Source organism: Anastrepha ludens, chromosome 2 (genome assembly GCF_028408465.1).
Source record: "Anastrepha ludens isolate Willacy chromosome 2, idAnaLude1.1, whole genome shotgun sequence".
Classification (NCBI taxonomy): domain Eukaryota; kingdom Metazoa; phylum Arthropoda; class Insecta; order Diptera; family Tephritidae; genus Anastrepha; species Anastrepha ludens.
In genome coordinates this window covers 161,663,586-161,687,655 of record NC_071498.1, presented here as the reverse complement: position 1 = coordinate 161,687,655, position 24,070 = coordinate 161,663,586, and the positions used below count along the sequence as shown (strand labels likewise).

At 39.8% G+C, this 24,070-nt stretch overlaps 1 protein-coding gene across 2 annotated transcripts in view; it reads left to right on the top strand.

Annotated features, from left to right (window-relative positions):
* The window catches only part of LOC128855715 (Y+L amino acid transporter 2), a 114,756-nt gene that overhangs the window by 78,135 nt on the left and 12,551 nt on the right, over positions 1-24,070 (top strand). For both annotated transcript variants that reach the window (XM_054090857.1, XM_054090856.1), the window contains exon 3: positions 5,757-6,003. In XM_054090857.1, coding sequence (XP_053946832.1) covers positions 5,757-6,003 — 247 coding nt within the window. The remainder of the gene's footprint in view (positions 1-5,756; positions 6,004-24,070) is intronic.

The window sequence follows — 24,070 nt, the reverse complement described above, 5'->3', positions numbered from 1 at the left end:
TTGCATTAAGATTTAAAACCCAAAGACTTATAAAGTCCAGTTAACACAAGATCTCAAGCCGCCCGATCATAAACAACGTCGTGTCTTCGCTGATTGGGTCGTTAAAATGTATGAAAATGGCCCGGAATTCCATCGAAAAATCATCTTGAGTGATGAGGCCCATTTCCACCTCGGTGGCTCCGTCAACAAACAAAATTGTCGGATCTGGGACTCAGAAAATCCAAGAGTTATTGTTGAAAAGTCTCTCTATCCTCAACGTGTGACTGTTTGGTGCGGTTTATGGTCCGGCGGAGTCATTGAAATGAGCTGAAGCAACAGTTACGGTGAATGGATTGCGCTATCAAAAGATGGTGAACGATTTTTTATGGCCGGAATTGGATGGTATTGATCTGGACAACGTTTATTTTCAACAAGACGGCGCTATGTGCCACACAAGCAACGAAACCATTGATCTTTTATCAAAATAACACCTCTTATTGGAAAATACTTAAGTATTTCTGAAATACCACCTGCCCTGAAAAAATTGCGTTAGTTGGTAGTTTGTTCCTTCATGGTTGCTTTCTTGCCAAGTCGTAAGGATGGGTATTATGACTCCATGTACACCTAGGTAATCTATTCCACCACTGACAAGTGGCCGATCGCGAAAAGCCTTTCTTCTGCTGTAATATCTTTACGCCTTGCTTTACCGTCCTGTTATAGCCTTATATAAAATCGCCGTATTTCTTTTGCCAAGATGTCTACCGCGATTAGTCCTGCAATGACGAAGGAAGCGTCATCGGAAATCGTGCGGAAGACTTAATTATGTGAGTACAAGTGTATGTAGGTATTTATGATTCGCATGCACAAATCACACAAATTGATTTCAGGTTTTAAAAAGGTCAAAAATTATATTTATGCCATAAATGGGAATGTCATTGGATAAATGGATTTTGATGGGAAAAATAGAAAGTTATGCTATAAACTGCGTTATACCTACAAAGAAATCCAGACGGATCAGAAGTCATAAGAAGTGAAAATAAACTGGCATAACGATACGGAAATGCATATTCCCAACGGCTAAATAAAATTCTTAAATTTAATTGAAGAGATACGCATGTCTAATGCAGCTCATGCCAACACTTGCATACATACATACAAACATACACACATACATACGTATGGCTTTGCTAAAAGCAATACAATCGTGGACGACCACGCAAAGTGTAATAACTACCAACCTTTCTATGTTTGTATCTACTAAATGCTAACAAACAATATCTTCAACATCAATAAGAAAAGTTAACAGCTATACTGACATACCTACACACATACTTATGTATGTGTATGCGAAGCAATGATTGTATATGCGCACGAGCGCTTTTATGTCACGAAGAATGCCTGCTGCATGTGACTTCCGCATAACGAAAGTAGAGCAAAAAATTCGATCATACAAATAAAAAGTCAAGACTGATGGCATTGGCAGACAATTACTTAGATATTACATACGCGTACTAATGCACTAAGACATTGTTGGTAGTGCCCGGCTGCAACCGACGCGTCCACTAGCTTGCTAATTGAGGGATTTCTTGCGCGGGAAACCCCCTCCAGAGCTACAAAAATATTTACCGCGTGAGTAATGGGAAAGCTAAAGTGCTAATCTGGTTTCTGAGTAATTCGACTGACGTCGATTCATTTCGTTATAATTGGAAATAAAACTGGAAAGTAATGGAAGTGAGATTCAATACTGAACTTTCGGTTGCATTTTTATCATTCGCAAGTTTCTTACAAAAAAGTTAGGAATTGCTAAATTCAATCCGGAGCGAACTTTAAACTTGTATAGCAGCGCACATTTCAGTGAAATTATGAAATTTAATTTGGACTGGCTGTTAATTTTTGGAATTAATTTAACTCATGGATGTACTACTGTGGGCAAAAAGTAAGGTGAATTTGGTTGTAAAATGGAAAACCTTTAGTTATTCTTGTAAATCAATTTCATCCCCTTGAAATACACTTATGCCAACGATTTTTCCAATCCCCGAAACATGCCAAATAGTCCATTTCCGGTATAGCCATCAGCACCTTCTTCGATTCAGCTTTTATCTCCTCAATTGACTCGAAACGCGTTCCCCGGAGTGGTCTGTTGAGTTTTGGGAATATCCAGAAGTCACACGGGGCCAAATCAGGCGAATACGGTGGTTGCGGAACGATTTGCGTGGAATTTTTGGCGAAATGGTCACGAAGAACGAGTGCAGTGTGAGACGGTGCATTATCGTGCTGCAAAACCAAGATTTGTTGGCCCATAATTCTGGTCTTTTTAGACGAATTGCTTCACGTAAACGACGCATAATGCTCAAATAATATTCCTTATTAACAGTTCGGCCAGGTGGAAGGAATTCATAGTGCACCACACCACGAAAATCGAACTGTCACGATCAAACTGTCATCATGACCTTTATTTTTAACCGACTTGGGCGGGCTCTTTTCGGTCTGGCCTCGCCTTTAGCACGATATTCGCTTGATTGGTCGGTTGTTGCAGGGTCGTAAGCATAAATCCAAGTCTCGTCTCCCGTAATGATGCATTTGAGCTTGTCCCGATAGTCTGAAAGCATTGTTTCACACACATCAACGCGACGACTTTTTTCCAAGAAATTGAGAGTTTTCGGTACCAAACGAGATTTGACTTTTCGTAGGCCCAAATGGTCTTTCAAAATGGTTTTCACAGATCCTTCTGATATTCCGATCATATCCTTTATTGACGTGTTGGTCATCTGTTGACGTCGATGGTCGTCCGGAGCGCTCCAAGTCATCAACACGTTCTCGACCCTCTTTGAAGTCTTTGTACCACTTATAAACATTTTTCTGCGACATGGCCGAATCACCAAATGCCTTCGGCAACATGCTAAACGTTTCCGCAGCCGAAATTTCATTCCGCAAACAAAATTTGATGGCACTTCTCTGCTCAATCAAATCAGACATTGTAAAAATCGAAAAATGCACTCTTGGTCGTTTGGTAAACACAAGCGTAAATATATTACTGATAATGACATTCACTTGAAAGTTGGCGCAGATGTTATTAACAGTGCTGCCAACTCATGAAAAAAATAACTAGAGCGAAATTTTAATCCCGCGAAGTTTCATTCATCTTACTTTTTGCCCACAGTAGTACTCAGACGCTGGGCTGCCACTTGCGGCCTTCGAATCAACTCTGACAAAACGGAGACGGTGCTATTTACCAGAAAATATAAACCTCCACCCTTTCGACTTCCCAAATTAAACAACCACGTTCTCGCGCTCTCTTCGAAAATTAGGTATCTTGGAGAGATACTTGACTCTAAACTCCATTGGAAGCTCGAGATTGAAAATCGGGTAAAGAAGGCCAGTATAGCCCTCTACTCCGGCAAATCTAAGTTCGGTAAAAAATGAGGACACAAGCCAAAGGTCGTGATGTGGATGTACAATGCAGAGGCTTTGCCAATTTTAACGTATGTATGCCTGGTTTGGTGGGCTATAAAATCCTCTTCGGAAGGGCTATAATATCACTAAGCTGGGGAGGGTGCAAAGGACGGCATGCATTGGCAACACCGGAGCATGTAATACTTACCCCGGTACTGCCCTGAATGCCGTTTTGCACTTACTTCTCATCGACTTTTACGATATTTCCATCGCAGCTCAAAGTGCAATCAGGTTAAAGGAGGTTGGCCTCTGGAGGCAATCTCTCAAGGGGCATGGTATCATTTTCGGACAGTAATACCGTATTTCTCCGAACTTCGGGCAGATCTCTCTATCCGCAAACTAGAGTTTGAGGATCGTACTAGGGCAATCGTTCCAAATAGGCAGGATTGGATGGAGGGAAATACATGCAGTGAAGCTTGCACCTCTGTCTTCACTGACGGTTCCAAAATAGAATCGGGAGTCGGAGCACAGGTTTTCTCTAAATTAGCTAATTTATCTATCTCCTTTAAACTGCCGAATACTGCTGAAGCTTTTCAAGCAGAAGTCTTTACGAACCTGCAGGCACGCAAAATGCTTAGGGAACGCTGGAGTGAAGGAGATAGACATTAACATTTTCCCCGATAGTCAAGTCGCGATCAAGGCTCTGACGACGCCGTCGTGCAGAACGAAACTAGTAAACTCTTGAAGGAAATCAAGTATCTTGGATGTGCAGGTAACATTTCTCTGATCTGGGTTCCAGGGCATAGGAACATAGAAGAAAATGAAATTGCTGATGAGCTTGCCAGGAAGGGAATGAATTGGCCGCAGAGCCCTCTTACCCGGTCATCGACATACCCCTGACAGTTGTTAAAGGGAACTGCAAAAATTATTTCTCAGGAAAGCGCAGAAAAGATGGAGTTCCATTTCGTCATGTGCTATTTCGAAAACCCTTTGGCCCCAATACGATATAAGAAGGACTCAGAAAGTCCTTGGGACTCCTCGCCATTCAATCTCCAAACTCTAAGCTGTGTTTACCGGTCATTAGACCGGCATACATGCAGAAAAGCTAGAGTTACCATATAACCCCCCTTGCAGAAGCTGTGGGGACCTTCCAGAGAAGGAGACTGTAGACCACTTTTTCTGTAAATGTCCGGGTTTGGCAGTTAACGATTAAGATCACTGAGTGCTTATTTCTTCGACAGCCTGGGGCGGTGCATCAACCTAAATCCCATCAATCTTCTCCATTATATCAACAGATCCGGCTGGCTGTAGATATCTGCCTGTTGGAGGTCCCATAATGGTATCAAAACGGCGTTTTAGTGCTACTTGAGGTGTGCCTGACCTGCACTTTAACCATTTCACTTACCTACCTAACTCATGGATAAAAAAAGTTACAGCTCGTAACATCAGAGGGACGGACGGAAATGTAGTCTTAACACGAAGAACGTGGGGTGACTCTTATCGGATCTCAATAATACGGTTGTGTACGGTATTTGAGGACTACTTGAGAGTAAAACTAATTAGCTTTTAATTATTTTGGATAAAATTTTATGAAACTTAACGAATTTTTTTCACAACATTAACTTAATATAAAAAATTAATAAATAAATAATTGGTACATACACTTCTGTTAGATGTTTGGCCGAGCTCCTCCTCCTATTTTTGGCGTGCATCTTGATGTTATTCCACAAATGGAGCGACATACAGTTTTAAGCCAACTCCGAAATGATTTTTATGGGGATCTTTTTCATGGCAGAAATACTCTCGGAGGTTTCCACAGTTTTTCTCTAATAATAATATATTATCAAAGGATGAAAAAGATGGTCGCTTAAGTGGATCTTCGCATGAGCGACCATCTTATTTAACCGAACCTTACCTCCTGAGATGGGGCCTGAAAATTTGTGTATGACCCCAGGACCCGTAAACAAAGTGTTTCGGGTCCAGCTTGGTAAGGAAGAAGGGGGAGAGTGGCCAACAAGCGACTGAAGACATTGTTGATATTTATTTTATATCCGCGCCATCTTTCATTGTTAATATGTTTTTGGCCGGCAGACAATAACTGGGTAGTTCTATTTTGGCGTTTTGAAACGAATTTTTGTGGCTAGGTTTTGCTCAGCAACAATACGCCGACCCATTTCTCGTTCATTGTTCAAGAGTTTTTGACGCAAAAAGGCATTTCAACGTAACTCTTTCTTAGAAAAAAGAAACGCAAAAAAATTCAAAACCACAAACAAGTATTCAACTTTTAGATTTCCATATATACCCATAAATTCGTACGTATATACATACATATGCACATAGTTAAATCTCAACAACTTCTACTATTTTTCCTTTCTTCTCAACAGGTTGGTGCCTACTGTTACGCCGAATTGGGCACAATGATCACCAAGTCCGGAGCAGATTACGCCTACATCATGGAGACATTTGGTCCTTTCATGGCCTTCATACGTCTCTGGATCGAGTGCATGATTGTACGACCCTGTTCACAGGCCATTGTGGCGCTCACCTTCAGTGTTTATGTGATGAAGCCATTCTTTCCAGAGTGCCAGCCACCAGATGATTCGGCGCGCATGTTGGCGGTGTGTTGTATATGTAAGTTCATATTTATGTCCATCAAAATTTAATATAACTCTAAAGCTTTCCCTACTGCTCATTAAAAAAATCAGGAAAAATAATTTCTGTGGATTATGTAGGGAGTGTGATGGCATAGATTAAAGTCATTTTTCAAAAATTCTTTTGTCTATTTGTCTGTGTATTTATAAGAAAAAATAAAATAAATATTTGGCGCGTACACTTCTGAGCTCCTTCTCATATTTGTGGTGTGCGTCTTAATGTTGTTCCACAAATTCGTCTTGATGTTGTTCCGACTCTGAACTGTATATATTTTTTATGAGGAGCTTTTTCATGACAGAAATACACTAGATAACTAATTTCTAGAATGTTTTAACCAAATTTGACGTGACCCTAAATGATAGGGAAGGAATTTTCTGTGCAGGTAACTTAGTACGACGAAGCAAACAGTAGGAAATGAAGTAATCAGAAGCGGCACCAATGGATGTCCTTGTAGACCTCTCACAGCTTTTCACATTCATATCCAGTCCCAAGCAAGGCCGGTTGTCTTAAAAACAACCAAAACTAGCTCAGATGTCCATCAAAACCACAGGAAGTTGGATATTCTTGTTAAGCTAACCCCTGACATTTCAAAGCTATAAGACGTGGAGCTATCGATGTTCAGTTTTATCAAACGCTTCAAAACCGAACTGAACAATAAAAGACTGGAGAAGAGTTGTCTAAAACCAAAAAGATAAACCAGAACATGATAACATGGCACACGGACGGATCTCTCACCGAGAAGGAGGCAGGAGCAGGTGTCTGCGGACGGAGTAAAAGATACTCGGAAGCGCTAGGCAAGAATACAAATATACTTCAAGCGGATTTAAAAACAGAAGCATAGCAATCAAGGCTATCAGCTTTCCAGAGTACCTCAAGTGTGATGCTGAAATGTTCTGATAATAACCGAAAGTCTTGGTATCTAGGCATCTAGATATATACCTATGCTATTGGCGCCAGAGCACATATGAAAGGTGAACAGATTGAAGGTACTTTTTCCAATAAGGTTTCTTTGTCTGATCACTCGTGACTACCGCCGCACTAAATACATAATTTTCTTCAGTATTTATTGACATTTCATCCTGGCAAGACTTACGCCTCAACAACTTTTACAAATCGTACAATTGTATTACGAAACTTGAAAGTGGAAAGTGTTTATCGCGCGCTAAGACCATTTTATGATGGACATAACCGTCCCACCGAATGCACTATTCGGCAAACCATCGTCAAAATTGAGAATAATTTCACATTATTGGATGATACTCGACCGATTAGACCACGTACATCCTGAAGTGAAGAAAATATTACGGCTGTACATGACAGTTTTGCTGAAGACCCGGAAGAATCGATTCGGCGCCGATCTTAACAATTTGGAATATCTTATGGCATTACTTGAGTGGTTTTACGCAAAAATCTTGATTTGAAAGCATCTAAAATAGAGCTATTCCTAAGATTTGAAGCCGGCCGATCTTCCAAAGGGTCATAATTTCAGGCATTGGACTTTTGAAAAGCTCGCTGAAGATCCACATTTTGGGACCCAAATTTTGTTCGGCGATGAGGCCTATTTTTGGCTTAAGGACTACGCCGATAAGCAATTTTGCCATATTTGGGCTGAAGAGCAGTCCGAAGCCATTCAACAGCCATTGTATCCAGTGAAAACAACAGCTTAGTGCCGCCTACTTACCAGAGGAATCATCGACCCACATTTCTTCAAAGACGAGGCTGGCGCCAATGTGACAATGCATGAGGAACGCTGTTACGCCGGTATAAACGACTTTTAAATGCCGCATATTGAAGCCCGTGATCACCACGACCTTTGGTTCCGTACTTACCTTTTTTTCTTGCTCACTCCTCTCGGGAGCATAGGACCTCGACAAGGCTTGTCTTGCGTTGGTTTCGTTAATCTAAAATATTTGATTTGCCATACAGCCTATGAAACAATGGATTTACTGCGTCGTCGTTTCGGCACTTTAGCACTTTATCACTCGTCTCGGACCAGTGTACTGGCCACCAAGATCGTGTGATATTACACCTTTGGACTTTTATGTTTGGCGGTGTGTAAAGTTTAAATGGTTTGTAGATAAACCAACTTCGATTAAGGCATTGGAAGCCAACACTACTGAAGCTATTCACGAGATACCCAGCGCGAGTCATTCAAATTTCAGTTTACGGATAGCCGATACACCTCGATCCAACAGCTTTTCGAAGTAGTGTTTCAGATCACTGGCCAGAATGTCCTTCTACGGACGCAAAACGTTTTCCTTCCACGGCCAAATGCAATTTTCTGAATAGGCAGAAGTCACAGGGAGCCATATCAGGCGAATACGGTGAGTGACTGATGGTTAAAATGCGATTTCTAGTCAAAACACAGTCACAAAAGTGGATCGATAAGATGGTGCTTTAGCATGCAATAAGCGCCAGCTTCCTTCTTCGAGGTATTCAGGGCGAATTCGACGAATGCGATGTACCAAAAGCTTCAAAAAGCAAATATAGAAAATTGCATTGACGTTTTGATTCCTTGGCACAAACTCTTTGTAGACAATTCCCTTGAAATCGTAAAAACAAATGAGCATCGACTTGATTTTTGACTTCTCCGAATGCGATTTTTGGGACGGTGGCTCATCTGGGACCTTCCATTCGGCAATTTGACGCTTAGTTTCAGGTTAATGTTGAAAGCACCACGTTTTATCGCCAGTTACAATGTTGTAAAGGAAGTTCTCGTCTTTTCTCGCCTCTTTAATGAGGTATTTCGAATGTTGAATTCTGAGCAATTTTTGGTCCTCAATTAACTTGTGCGGAATGAGACGTGCACAGACCTTTCGTAAGCCCAAATGATCAGTTAGAATACGATAAATCAATGTTTTGGAGATATTCAACTCCGATTTCATGAATTTCAACGATGATTTTGGTTCATTTTTGATAAATTTACGAACAATTTCGATAGAGATTTCGGTGATTACTGATTTTGGGCGACCCGTATGTTCATTTTGCTCATTTATGTCCTCACAACCATCTCTGAAACATGTAAATCACTCATGAACTCTGGACGAGATATCCATAAGCTTAAACTTTTTTCATACATTTTTTTTTCGGTAAACGTTTTACCGATTTTAAAACAAAAGTTGATATTAACAAAGAGTTCGAAACTCATTTTTGTACCGATGACAGAAACATACTAACACTTTAAACGCAATAACTTCGCTTCCACTGAACCGAATGTCACCAAGCTTTCGCTGGATGTCAGCTAGGAATGTAATTTGAAACGCACTAAGTCATTAAACAGATGGCGCCATCAAAAACGTATTTATGACGCCAGTCTTGTTTATTTTGGATTTCACCTTGTGTATGTTGGTGGCATCATCGGCCTTTATTTCTTTCGAAATGAGAAAGGAGCTGCCGTTACGAAGAATGGTAAGTGGAATCGAGCCATGCTGACTGAACTTTTGTTTCCAAAAATTAATAAGCTAAAAATCGATGACATTTCGAGTCCAACGAGACGGCGATTTATTGCAACATTCAAGCCACCATTGACGCCATACGGCCAGATTTATTAGAAAAAGTAGGGAAAAATTGGACTGATCGAGTGGGCCATGTAAGTCGCAGCCGTGGTGGACATATGCCGGATATTATATTAAAAAAAATAACTAGATTATAATAAAAAAATTCATTCTGTTTTGCATTAACATTTTAAATGCTCAGGCTCTTAAAAAACACCCGATATATTAAATTTTTAATACTAATTGGAAGTTCATGTTCAGCCTGAGTAAAGTAAAATAAATGAGTAAAAGCAATTGAGCTAACAAATGAAACAAAACAATAAAAGCAAAAAGAAAAAACAACGAAAACAAAAACAAAAACAAAAAAACCAAACGAAAATCGCACGAATTCAATGCACTTTCAAATGTTTTCAATAGGCAACGCTCTTGACCTATAGAAGAAAAGCATGTAAACAAAGCTAGTATTTGCAAATAAATACTAATAAATACTAATAATACATATTTACTAAAAAGCAAAACGAATAATAGGCATTGATTACTATAGGAAGCGGTATTTTCAGCTGTTAATCGACGTGCACTGCTGCCGCCGGGAACTAAGCGCACAAACATATTTACGCACATAACTACTTAACCGCTCGATTAATTACCCAACTACATACACACATACATACATATATTACATACATACATGCATGCTTCATTTTCTGCAAACATACTCGATGATGCATAAACTCATACATATGCACTTACACATGAGCTGCTGTAAAAAGCCGCTTACTGATTACGACAAATGGGAACTTTTTTCACGAATGTATGCAAAAATACATATGTACGTACATACGCACATCTTCATGTACACGCACACACACACACACACACACACGCCCGTATGCGCTTGTCCGCTCATTTTAATCTATTTTTCAAGAAGTCACAAAGAGTTGGTGGATTATGAAAACTTACTTTAAATTACATCATGCATTTTGCTAAGATTCCCATGACAGTCATAGTACAGGGGTTGATCAAAAAACGTTTTTAACAAATTTATTAAAATAAATTGCAAGTCAACTGGCATCGAGTTGCTGAGGCAAATCGTGGAATCGAGCTGGTTTCTGAAATAACAAATTTGGAGATCTGATAAGTAGCTGAATGTGGCACCGGTGGGCATTGTGGGAAAAGCTACCGCTGCACGCGCCGCAAGGTGTTCGGGCCATAAGCTACGGACACTCTAGCATTCCTAAACATTTTGAGTTTCATTCCATGCTGGATCATTTTACATCCACGCTAGGTCCGAGCGGACCTTTTTCAACTCATATTCCCTCATATTCCCTCAAGGGAGTGGGCGGGATGTAACATTTGGCGGCAAGGCATGCCAAACATGTTCACGGATGGCTCGAAGTTGGACGTAAAGGCTGGTGGGGGAGTATTCTATAAGGAGTTCCCCATTAAGCTCAAATTCAGGCTTCCGGACCACTGTAGGGTTTTCCAAACGGAGGTAGTCGCAATTAAGGAAGCAGTGGATTGGTTGCTTAGTTCGGTAATTACCGTTAAGGAAGTAACCGTTAAGAAAATAAGGAAGAATTAGCGATAGCCAAGCGGCAATTAGAGCCTTAGGCTCGTTGTTTGCGCGTTCGAGATTGATCGGGGAATGTCTGGCTTCTCTCTCGAGTGCATCCGAATACTTCGATATCAGGCTCATTTGGGTTCCCGGTCACAGTGGCATAGAGGGAAACTGCTGGACTGATGAGATGGCTAGCGGGCTAGATGAATATAGCGGGTCTAAATATCGCAAATTTGGTGAAGTTCATCTATAGCTTGATGCGGCTAATTACGAACGGAAATCAGCCCCCGTCGGCGTCGTCGTAAGTGCATAGTCATCATCTCCTAATCCCAAGACTCCTTCTTCCCTCCCTGCTCCTTTCTCATTTCCCCTGTATGGCATCGCAACGGATGAATTTTGAATATTTGTCCAAGTGGCCCCAAGCTAGGGCAGCCATTTAACCTAACCTAACTTAAGTGGCGTACCGGGTAGGTCTGCGATATGAAGTGAACACTTCTCAACACTGCGGAATGGCGGCACCACTAACAAAACTGAAAATGAAGAGCCCATACCAATACGAGTATTTGGTAAGTATGTTCACATACCGCTACTTGATCGACGCAAGGTGAGAATATCAAAAATTATGCTTGAAAATAACAAGGCTCCTAAAGTCGATGATATACCGACTGCGCTATGCACATGGCATAGCGAAATGTTGTTAAGGCGCGCGATTTGGCAACGAAGTGCCGGACGTATTGGCTAGAGATGTTGCGTCCTCGTTACCAATAGGACTCGAGCTCTTCCTTGCTATGGGACACCACACCATTAAGAAAAAGCGTACGAGTTAAGGGCTAAGACTAAAGAAGGTTAGATGGCACCAAATATTAGTGCACGCCAAGAGCTTTAGGAAACTCATGCTCCGGGGATTTTCATGGACCAGTGCAGATTGTGCAGATCATCAGCACAGAATTGGGACATGGTCCAGTGACCCTTGTGATGTCTGCGACCAATTGAATGCGGCAATATAGCGCGTAGAAGGTTGAGAGATCTCAGCCAATTGCATCCAGAAGAAAGACACCTACACTCAGCCAAGCCCAGCTCCATCTTCAGTTGAATGAGGAAGCTGGGCTTGGAGGACGCACACTGCCCTTGTCCGGCATTGGACAACAGAGTAGGAATGGACTTCGATTCAACGATCCTTGCCATGCCCCTTGACTCCATGGCATCAAAGGTCGTGCTTGACAAGAGATACAGCGTGGTGCTGTCAGAGTCTCAACTCTGGTCAAACTCAGAAAATGAGCACGGCAAACACTGTTTTCGCATTTTCACGGATGGAATCCAATAGGACAAAATTACACTTTGCTCTTGTATCTGTGTTTCAAGCGGAGGTGTATGCCGTTCAAGAAGCAATGAAATTTGTTCTGGAAAACAGATGGAGAGGCAGATCTATATGTGTCCGCAGCGGCAGCCAAGCTACGCTCATGGCCTAAGACAGCCCCCAACCACTTCAAGGGTAATCGAGTCGTGTAAATCCAGGCTGAACTATGTCGGTAGACATAATAGCCTGATGCTAATATGGGTGTCGGGACACGTGGGTATCGCGGGTAACGAGATCTCTGAGACCAACTCCCTTGGCCCGGAGTCCGTTCTGCCCCTCCCTTCTGCAGGCTTCAAAGGCACGGTTAGCAAACCGGTTACTCTAACCCACAAGGGAGCTTGGCAGACTGAGAGAGGCTGCAGATGGACAAAACTGCTGTTACTTGTCATGTCCAACCGACTGTCGAAATTCAGTCATTTAGAGTTCCATAGGACTATTGCTATAGCTTCAATTTTGGACCCTAGTTTCAAAGATATTCATCTCAGGTGTCGCGTTGCTTATCCAAAAGAGAGTCCAAGAGATTACAGAATATCTTAAGGTTGAAGCTCTGAGTCGGATGAGTAAATTGCAATGATTTATGATTTTTGGCGGCCGCCGTAGCCGAATGGGTAGGTGCATGACTGACGTTCGGAAATGTGTAGGTTCAAATCTCCGTGCATGAAACACCAAATGATTGAAAAAGTTTGTGTATTTCCGGTATAAACAGTTCCTCACAAAAAACTATTTACCTTTCAAATGCGGCTTAAAACTGTAGGTCCCTCCATTTGTGGAATAAACTCAGGACGCAAATAGGAGGAGGAGCTCCGCCAAACACCCAAACAGGTTACAAGCACCAAATATATGTATACCTATATATTTCTCGTATATGATTTTTGGAACACCGATGTCTCAAAGAATAGCCCGCCAGGGGAATAGAATAATCTTAAATGCCACACTTTATAAAATAGCAAAGAGGATTTTGTGTATGAATTGTAAACTTTGTCCGATATGAATAAGTATCGAATGCTTTTCCCCCGAGTCTTTCGGTACTTTTCTTCAATATTTTTATTGAGTACTGACATCGAGATAAAGGATTTGCTGTTATACTTGGACCTCGCAAAAAAAGAAAAAAAAAACAAAAACGCCAAAAAGGAAACATCATCACACGAGACAATGGTAGTAAAACGGAGCTGGTCACTAATTGGGATTATTTCAGTGGAAACATTCAACCACTCCAACAACAACAACAGCATCGAATATAAGGTGGTATCGGACCAACAGCATATAGAAGTCGGTTTAGTGTTTTAAAGGCTATTTTTATTCAGATAGCTCGAAAAATTATGATCCGTTTAGGTTTCGTTTACAGGGAATATGTATGTATGTATATCTAGATTTCGTAGAAGGAGTGATATACTGATATATTTTATATAATACTAGCAAACCCGGCCCCCTTCGCTGGGCACACTAAAATAGAATAGATATGGTTTAGAACAGAAAATATATGATTTTCATATTATTTATTTCTTTATTCTTTATTCAAGCGCTTTGGCATTAACAATATTTTTTGTTTTTGAGTAAATATAAAATATAAATTGAAAATCAGGAAAAAAGAAGATTGTTTTTAAATTTCAAATCAACGCATATGAATAAACAATCGTCTTTTTTCCTGATCATCCATGAATTTTTCGTTTCAATTTATTTTGTTTTTGAGTAAATATAATATTTTTTATATTGTTTTTGAGTAAATATAAAATATAAATTGAAAATCAGGAAAAAAGAAGATTGTTTTTAAATTTCAAATCAACGCATATGAATAAACAATCGTCTTTTTTCCTGTTCATCCATGAATTTTTCGTTTCAATTTATATGTTTTATTAAGCATTGGAGCTTTTTTAACGATTATCCATTTATATTTTTCAAAAAAAAAAAACGAAAAAAAAATTTTTTTCCACGAACACATAATTTCATTCGGATTTCACATTAAATTCTCAAATTTCGTAAGAAATTATTCACTGTTCCAAAATCCACTCCAAAAAAATTCACAAACAATTTTTACATGTTGCACTTACGTTTTTTCCTTATGCCATCCAAATCAGAAAGAAATATTGACACATTGTGACTCACACTGTCAATTTGACAGTTCAGTTCCGCCCCAAGCGTTAAAAAAGTAAGCGACATTATGGCTGGTTCAAAAGAACGCTGTACCCGTTGCCAGTGCTCCGAATTACAACCAAACTTTACGAAACCCATTTTCAATACTTACTTAAATAAGTGTGCGTAAGTTTGGTTTAATTCGGTGCAAAGACATGGCGGGTCCTAGTCATCAATAGGTATGAAAATTACCCCGTATTAAAGCACTTATCAACAGCTTTCATTTGATATCCATATTGTACACACACATTCTAGGGTCCACGTTTTGGTCTCTATCTCAAGACTCTAGTCACGGAGCGGCATGAAAAATACTCTGGACTAAAGCATTCAGCAACAGCTTCCATTTGATACCCATATTGTACATACACATCCGAAGGTTACGCGGGTCCACGTTTTGACCTATACCTCGAGCCCTATTTCCAAAATAAAATATAATCCATGTTACTCGTGGATGATGTAGCTTTCGAATGGTGAAAGAATTTTTAAAATCGGTCAAGTAGTTTTTGAGCCTATTCATTACAAACAAACAAAGTTTTCCTCTTTATAATATTAGTATAGATTTGTATACAATAAATTATAAAGAAAGTTCTAGTGCCAAAAAGAAGTGCGATAGTTATATTAATAGGGCGAATGTAATTTAAATAGCAAAAATCAATAAGTGATTGTGAGGGTCCTTTGTCAAAAAACATGTAAGGATTGTCAGATGTCAAACGGACATGGTACTTTTTACCAGGAAGTACAAAGTTCCGGCGTGGAACCTCCCGAAGCTAGGCAACAACGAACTACTTCTCAAAGACTATGCAAGGTACCTCGGAGTAATATTGGACAGCAAATTGCTGTGGAAGCACAACGTTGAGGAGAGGGTGAAAAAGGCCAGTAATGCGTTGTACGCATGTAAAAGAATGCTGGGCGTTACTTGGGATCTATCACCCTCCCTGATGGATTGGTGCTACACAGCAGTAGTCAGACCGATATTGCTGTACGGAACCTTAGTATGGTGGACTGCGACAAAAAAACTGACATACTTAATGCCGCTGGAAAGGATTCAACGACTCGCTGCTCTGTGCATAACAGGAGCGATGAAGACCACTCCAACGGCGGCGCTGGAAATGATACTCAGCATGCCACCTATTGACCTCATGGCAGAAAACCTGGCAGCGAAATCCGCGAGGAGGCTATTGGCTGCGGGGGTATTCATCTGCAGAACCTTCGGTCACAGCTCAATAGGAAAGTGGAGCTCAGGTGGCACAGACTACATGACTCCGTACTTTAATTGGGAGAGAAGGTTCCGCACTACAATTGAAGAGGAGGGATGGCACAAAGGCATGAAACCCGGCCATAGAACCTTTCACATCTATACGGACAGCTCGAAAACTCTAGACGGAGTGGGAGCGGGTATATACTGTTCAAAACTAGGAATAAGGCAGTCTATCAAGCTGCCAGACCACAGCAGTATTTTCCAAGCGGAAGTTTTTGCTGTGGGGAAGGCCGCGGAGCTAGCCTACACTAGAACAAGAAAGAACTCAACAATTATATTAATATATACGTGAATAGCCAAGCAGCAATAAGAGCAATAAGCTCATATTGTATTAAGTCCAAAAATGTTCGACGGAGCAGGGAGGCCATAGAAAGGCTAGCCGGAAACAGTAGGCTGCATATCTACTGGGTACCTGGTCACAAAGGCATTATAGGGAATGAAATAGTAGATGAGATAGCAAAAAGTGCTGTGAGACTACCATTTGAACAAGAGAACGACATACCGAGACCGCTAAACACAATATACAATGAAATGGACGACCACATGAAAAGGCAAGTGAAAGCTAGGTGGACTAACATGACCACATGCAAAACAGCAAAACTCATGTGTAGAACTAACGACAAAAAACTCACTCAATTCGTACTTACGCTCTCGCGAAAGAAATGCAGAACTATCATAGGTATGCTAACAGGTCACAATCTATTGGCTGCACATGCGTACAAGATAGGGATTGCAGAAAATGCAGAGAGGATGTTGAGGAGACTTTAGAACACCTTCTGTGCATTTGTCCGGCATTATCGCGACTAAGATGCCTGGGAGCCCCACTGTTTGAGGGTCTGGAAGACGTCTCAAAAGCGGAGCTCCCAGTCCTACTTAGATTCGCCAAAAGCGCTGACATCCTACATGATGTCTACTTTAGGGATTCATAGAGGTCGGTCTCCATCTGGTATCGCTAGGGACCAAAAGGTCTATGCATGGCTTATTGCCAACCAGGCTAACCTAACCTAACCTGTCAGATGTCAACACGATTTTCTTCGATTTCAAAGCAAATAATTTCAAAAAACATCAGCCAACTATGATGCAAATATTTTATTTATTTTATTTATTTATTTATTTGTTTATATAAATAGTACATAGTAAGACTAAGGTCTTTTAATAGTACTTCAACAATATTATAAGCAACTGGAATATTTTTAACATACAAGTTTCTTAATCTAAATTTTACACCAGTTCATTTACGAATTAATCCAATATATTTAACTTAACTATAATAATAAGAAGAAAAAAGCAATAGGAAAAGAAAAGAAGGATTTAGAGAAGAAAGAACAAAAATAGAGTAATTAGAGAATGTAGAGAGAAATTTAATGCCCTAATTTAATGCAATCAAACACTTTTAAAGTAATTATAGACTTGTGCCCTGAAGTTAAATCTGTTAAGTCCAGCCTTCACAGTGTCGGGTAATGAGTTCCACACTTTAATAGCGTTAATGAAAAATAATCTAGATGATGGTAGGTAATTAAATTTTGGAACGATGAATTTGTTGTGTCTGCGAGACCTTACTGGTATCAACTTCTCTGTCAGATAGGGCGGAGACTTGAATAATGTAAGTTTGCATAAAAAAATACAATTTCTAGCAGACAAATAACTATTGAGGCAGCATCCCAGTAACCTTGTTCGCCAGGAAGAGATATGGTCATATCTGCCAATCCCATATACATACCGCGTGGCGTTATTAAATGCCACATTAAGTTTATGGCAAGATGTGAAGTCGAGTTTGCTGTATACCACCTCAGAGTACGTAATGAGAGGCATAATTAGCTGGAGAACTAATTTGCGCCTCGTTTTCTCTGGCGTGAATGTTGCAGAGACTCTCAGCTTACGCAATGTAGCATAAATGCTCCCCACAACCCTTTTTATATGGTCAGCACAGGTAAGTTTTGTGTTGAGAATGAACCCCAAATTTTTTACCTTATCCATAAAGGTAAGGGAACTAGTACCTATCCACAATTTAGGGATATTGTCAACATGCACGACATTACATTACATTACATTACATTACATATAGGTAAGACATATGACTTTGACGCGTTCAGACATAAAGAGTTTTCATTAGCCCATACAGAAATAGCAGACAAATCACTGTTTATTTTGAAACATAAATCTTCAACGAGACCAATACGACTGGACAAGTACAATTGTATATCATCAGCATACGCATGGACATTCACATACTGACAAACGTTAAAAACATCATTGACAAAAAGACTAAATAAAAGAGGACCAAGGATAGACCCTTGCGGAACACCAGTGTGTACGTATCTAGACTGAGATGTTGATTTACTGGTCTTGACCTTCTGCGTTCTGTCTCCAAGGTAGCTGGCCATGAGCTTCACCGCACTGTCTTTGAAGCCGAAGTAGTGTTTAAGCTTCAAACATAACAATTTGTGATTCACTGAATCAAATGCTTTAGAAAAGTCAAGTAAGCAAAGTAGAGTCAAGTCTCCGTTGTCAAAACTAATTCTAATGTCGTCCAGTATTTTAACCATTGCAGTCGAGCAACTGTGACCTTGTTTGAAGCCAGATTGTAGTGGAGAGAGTAGACGATTGTTCTGTACAAATGATGAAATTTGCGTGGCCATCAAGTTTTCGCAAACTTTGGAAAATGTGGGCAGTATGCTGATAGGTCTATAGTCCCCAGCATGAATAGCATTTGCCTTTTTTGCGACTGGGAAAACTATAGCCTTTTTCCATACTGCTGGGAAACATGAACTAGTCAAGCAATGGTTTATTATATGGGTAAGGGGTCCTATTATATATTGGATGACTATACGGACGAATTTTAGCGAGATACCATCGTCGCCTATTGCATTAGACTTTATTTTGGATAAAGCTTTCAGGACATCTACCTCACAAACTGTCATAAATTGAAATTGTTCTTTTAGAGTAGCACAAGGTGAGGACTCTTTTAAAGTAGGAGCACAATTTGTTTTCTTACCACTGTTCTGAGCAAACTTGAGCGATCAGCAGGAGATGTTAATTTGACTATAACAGCAGACGCTGTTGAGTTGCTCTGCTTGCGCAGTCGAAAGGCGGAGGAAATTTGTGGCGCTGGCATATTCAGAGTATGGCACAGGCTACCAAAAATATGATTTATGTTCTCACCATCCATGTGCGGCAATCCCTTAATGATGAGATCTGTGGAGACGGCATGATTTTGGCACTCATCCAGCTGAGTCTTCAGTACCGCGATTTCGCCCTAAAGTTGCCTGTTCAGTTGAATTTGTGCTTCCGCTTTCCCCACACGTTCTTCCATTGTTTTTACAGCTTTCCGCAGGTTCGCCATTTCAGCCGCTATTTCGCCAAACCGCTGCATTACTCGCTCTTCAGATGTTTTCACTCGTTCCGAAATCTCTTCGATGATGCTCCTTCTCTGCAACTCGAGTTGTTCCTCTATGCGCTCAAGCCAGAAAGGAGGTGGCGAGCTCCCTTTTTTCTCCGCTTTGGTTAGAGTGCTCGCGCTGTTTTGCGGAGTGGATACCGTTTGGCGTGTGATTTTTCCTCTGGTGGTCATTTTTCTAATTGTTTTTAAATTCACAAAAATTTCTGATTTGATTTGTTTTAATGTACACTAAATTATTTTCACGGCCACGGAGTTAGAAAGTGATCAAAGAGACCCGTATTAGCAAAAGACTATATCAGATAGCTGGTCACGAACACAAGTAAATAAAGGATAACTGCAGCGCACAAAAAACACGTCTACTCTGTTTGCATATACATATGATGATTAAATTTGACAAAAAAAGATTTAAGCATAAAAAATCTCAAATCGTGCTAAATGGAATAAAATCGTGTAAAAAAATTAAAAATATTTTCGAAGTAAAAAAGTAAAAAAAATCAATAATAAAAACGTGAAAATAATAAAAGCGGCAAGAAAAAGAATAACTTGGCACTACTGCAAAACCGTTCGTTTGCGGACCCATGTTTATTAAAATCTTTTTACTTTTTTTATTACATACTTCTGTTCCATGCTATTACCTCCTTAAATATTATGCATTCGTTTTAAACACCCTGTATAAATTTTTGTTTTGGCGATATCTCAATCGTGAACCAGTGAATACTCTTTTTTCTATACTTCTTGAAGAATCACTGTCTCAAATACACATTAGGAATACAAGTATAATATTTTTTCCATTCATTTAAGTATTTATTCACGAATTAGTTCCCCGCTAAATATCACCCGCAAGAGGTTCTCTAGCATTTCAGTTAACGTCAATCACGTTTTCTGCTCACATGAATTAGTTACTAAATTCAACAACAAATATAAATATAAATACAAACATACATATTCATTAATCAACGGAAGTCGACAGTTATTTTTTAAGTCGATCTGCGAGATATCAGTAACTTAACCTCACTATTGCGGTCATGCATTTTTATTTACTGAGAAAAAACTAATTTAAGAAATGAATCACTAAGAGTTATTAAACAATTTTATAAAAATGAAATATCGGTATGTTTTAAGCGAAAGTATTAATGCAAAAAAGGCAATTTTGTCTAAGTTCAACGGTACTTTTTAAAGAAACATTTAAAAAAAAGTATCTCCCATACAAAAATTATCTCTTGTGCATATTTATACAATACGTATGTATACGATGTGTGTTCAAAAAGTATCGCGAATTTTGGATTTTCGCAGGTTACGTATATTAAAATTTCGATTTTTTTGTGGCGATATGTTGGTTCTCATGTCTCTCACTCATGCCGACGAGTTCGGCCATTTTGAATGCTCAGTTAATTGTTTACAGCTGCTTTGCTTGCACGTCTTTCGGCTTGTCTTCGATTTTTACCTATTCAAAAAGATGGGTCAAAGAACCTGTATCAAATTTTGTGTGAAAAACGAAATTAAGTGCGCAGATGCTTTCCGAATGTTGACTGTGTTATACGGAGAAGCTACTTTGGACCAAAGCAACGTTTTTCGGTGGTACAAAATGTTCTCAGAAGGCCGAGAAGATGTGAACGACGAGAAGCGTGCCGGCGTGCCGGACGCCTGAGCACTTCAACAACAGACGAAAAAATTGATGAAGCGAGGAAAATGGTATTGGCCAATTCTCGGATCACCGTTAGAGAAGTTGCTGAAGACCGAGACATATCGATTGGCTCGGGCCATTCGATTTTTTTCAATGATTTGGGCATGAGACAGGTCGCCGTAAAATTCGTACCAAAACTACTCAATTTCAACCCAAAGCAGCGTCGCAGCAACATTTCTAATGAGATGTTGGACTCTGTCCGCGACGACCAAATTTGCTCCATAACTGGTGACGAATCGTGAGTTTATGATTATCAGATCTTGCACACCAATTGTTTTTCATTGTTTTTTAAAATATTCTTCTTGACGTCAATGCACTTCTATATTCGCTTAAACCAATTTTCAAAGATCTTTTGACACTCAGAAGTGGTGACCTCCAAAACGAGTTGTTTAAAGACTTCAACAGGTTTTTTAGGCATTGAAAAACGTTGACCTCGCAATTTATTTTTGAAGTGTAAAAACAAAAAGAAATAATTAGGTACCAAATCAGTGTTGGAAGGCGAACGACTCTTTTGAATGCGCAAAAACTCTCTTGTGCGAGCCAATACGTGAGAGCTCACATTATTTTGGTAGAGTAATTCGTCTTCGGCGGTTGATTTTTCTTAGTTCTCCAAATATTCCTGCAAAACAGTGATTGTGTATCACCCAAAATTGACTATTTTAAGTTTCTCTAGTGGTGCAGTTGTGACATAACCAGATATTTCGAAAAAACGAAAAGGTGATCATTTGCATAGAGAACAACTTTTGTTCGATTAGGCTCGTCTTGGAACACCCCTCATGCTATCGATTGTAGTTGTGTTTCTGGCTCACATGCATAGATCCAAGATTCGTCAGCTGTTACAATGTCATAGACGTGCTTTGAACCATCACGACACGATTTCTTCAACATTTCTTTACACCAATCGGCATCGACAATCGAGTCCCTTTTTAGGCAATTGTCAAATTATGCGGTATCCAACGAGAACAAATCTTCTTCTTCGTTTATGCATACTGGATGTAGGTAGATCCCACCAAGGATTTCTCTACCTCACGATATGTCACATGACGATCTTGCGTTTCCAATTGACGCCCAGCCAAACGGTTGTTTCTGCTACAACAGCCGTTTTCGGAAAGTCTTCACGAAATTCATCGTATTAAGATTTTCGGCCACATTGGCCAAGTTGAGTGCTTCAACATCAAAAACCAAAGTATGTTGATCAATGCTCTCCCGTCTTAATAATCTACATCGAAATGGTCCTAAATAATGGGAATGCCCACCTGTCGTTGCTTAGGAACAACGCCTTCTAACTATTTAGAGCGCCATCAGTGCTTCACATTTTTCTGTCAGAAGGATCACACAGATGGTAGAGGACTTCGCTAAATTTAGTGTGGCTGCGAATGCCCGCTTCCTCTTGCTGGCGCCACTGATGCAATGTGTAAAGACACATTTTTCTTTGTTATTTGTTTTTCCATCTTCTAGGCGACATTAATTAGTGAACTCACTGAAAAAAGAACAAATAAAGCTCGTAAGTGAAAAGATTATAGTAAGGTTATGTTAAAAAATACCAAACTTTTCGATAAAAGTATCGACTTACAGCTAATCACAGGTAGTGTTGCAAAGGCGGCATTAATAAAAGATAGACCTCGTATTTGATGTACATATGCTTTCTTAATACTTGGTTGCTGGTTCGGCATAGAATTTGATGTAGATTTGTCCACCACATTGAATCGAAACTCGTCCTCTACTGATAAAGAATTGTTCATATTCTGAAGCCCAGGATCGCCTTAAAAATAAATTGGAAATTTATAGATTGCTTACTAATTTTTACCTCTGAAAGAGAAGTCGAAAAATGCATTACTGCTAGTCTTGCATGACGCAGTGCTCTGTCTAGCGCAAATATTTTGATCAAGTTCTTCTTCTCGTCTGTATCAAGCAACGGATTTAAATATTTTGCCCACATCCATTTGATATCTGCGCAAAGTCCTAAAAGCGTCGTTAAATTTTTCAAATCGTAATACTCTTCAAATATCTTTTGCAAAAAATCGCTGAATGAGGGAACTATGATAGTAAAATGCTGATAGGCGTTTTTTGATTGTGTTTTGCGGTATTTTGTTCGAGTCGAAAATTGAAAGCTTAGCTTAGATTCTAAATAAAAGGTCAGACAGATATGAACGGATACCTCTTCTGAAGACTGCAAATTGCTGTCATTTTGTGATTGCAATAAAATGGTTGAATTCAAGTTATTAAAAAAAAGTTGTTGACCTCCCAGTCATGATAAACCTAAAAAATGAATAAAGACTATTGTTTTTTTAGTTACACTAACAAGAAATTATTGCAGTATTTGGCACAATAATTAAGGAATATTGCATTACTTAACACTTCTAATACGTATTTATGCATAATACAGGGTGCGCCATCTTTTATGTCGGTATGAAAACATGGAATAACTTTGAAAAAAAAACAACTGATTTGTAACTTCTGCTCAAAAATGAACGAGACTGATTTAATAAAACACAAACGGTTAATTACTGTTCAATTTTTATTTTATCTCCTTCAAAGTAATCACCATTGGAGGCGATACACATATGCCAACGTTTTTTCGAATGATCATAGCATTTCTGGAAGGCCGATTTCGGTATGGATTCCAGTTCCTTCTTCGAATTCTCTTTTATGACTTCAATTGTCTCAAAATGTTTTCCACGGAGCGGCAACTTGAGCTTGGGAAACAGGAAAAAGTCACATGGAGCCATATCAGGCGAATACGGTGCTTGCGGAACGATATTAACATAATTTTTGTTCAAATAATCGCGAACAAGACGTGATGTGTGAGCTGGTGCATTATCGTGATGCAAGAACCAAGAGTTGTTGTCCCACAATTCCTTCCTTTTAAGACGAATGTTCTCGCGCAAACGCTTTAAAACGTCCAAATAATATTCAGCGTTAACCGATCGGTCTTGCGGAAGGAACTCCGAGTGCACCACACCTTCGTAATCGAAAAAAACAGTCAGCATAACCTTAATTTTTGAGCGACTTTGGCGTGGTTTTTTGGGTTTCGGCTCCTCCGGGGAGCGCCATTCCGATGATTCTTGGGCTGTTTCGACGTCATACTCATAAGCCCAAGTCTCGTCACCAGTTATGATGTGCCGGATGTCCGTATCAGTCATGGCGAGCATTTCCTTAGCGACA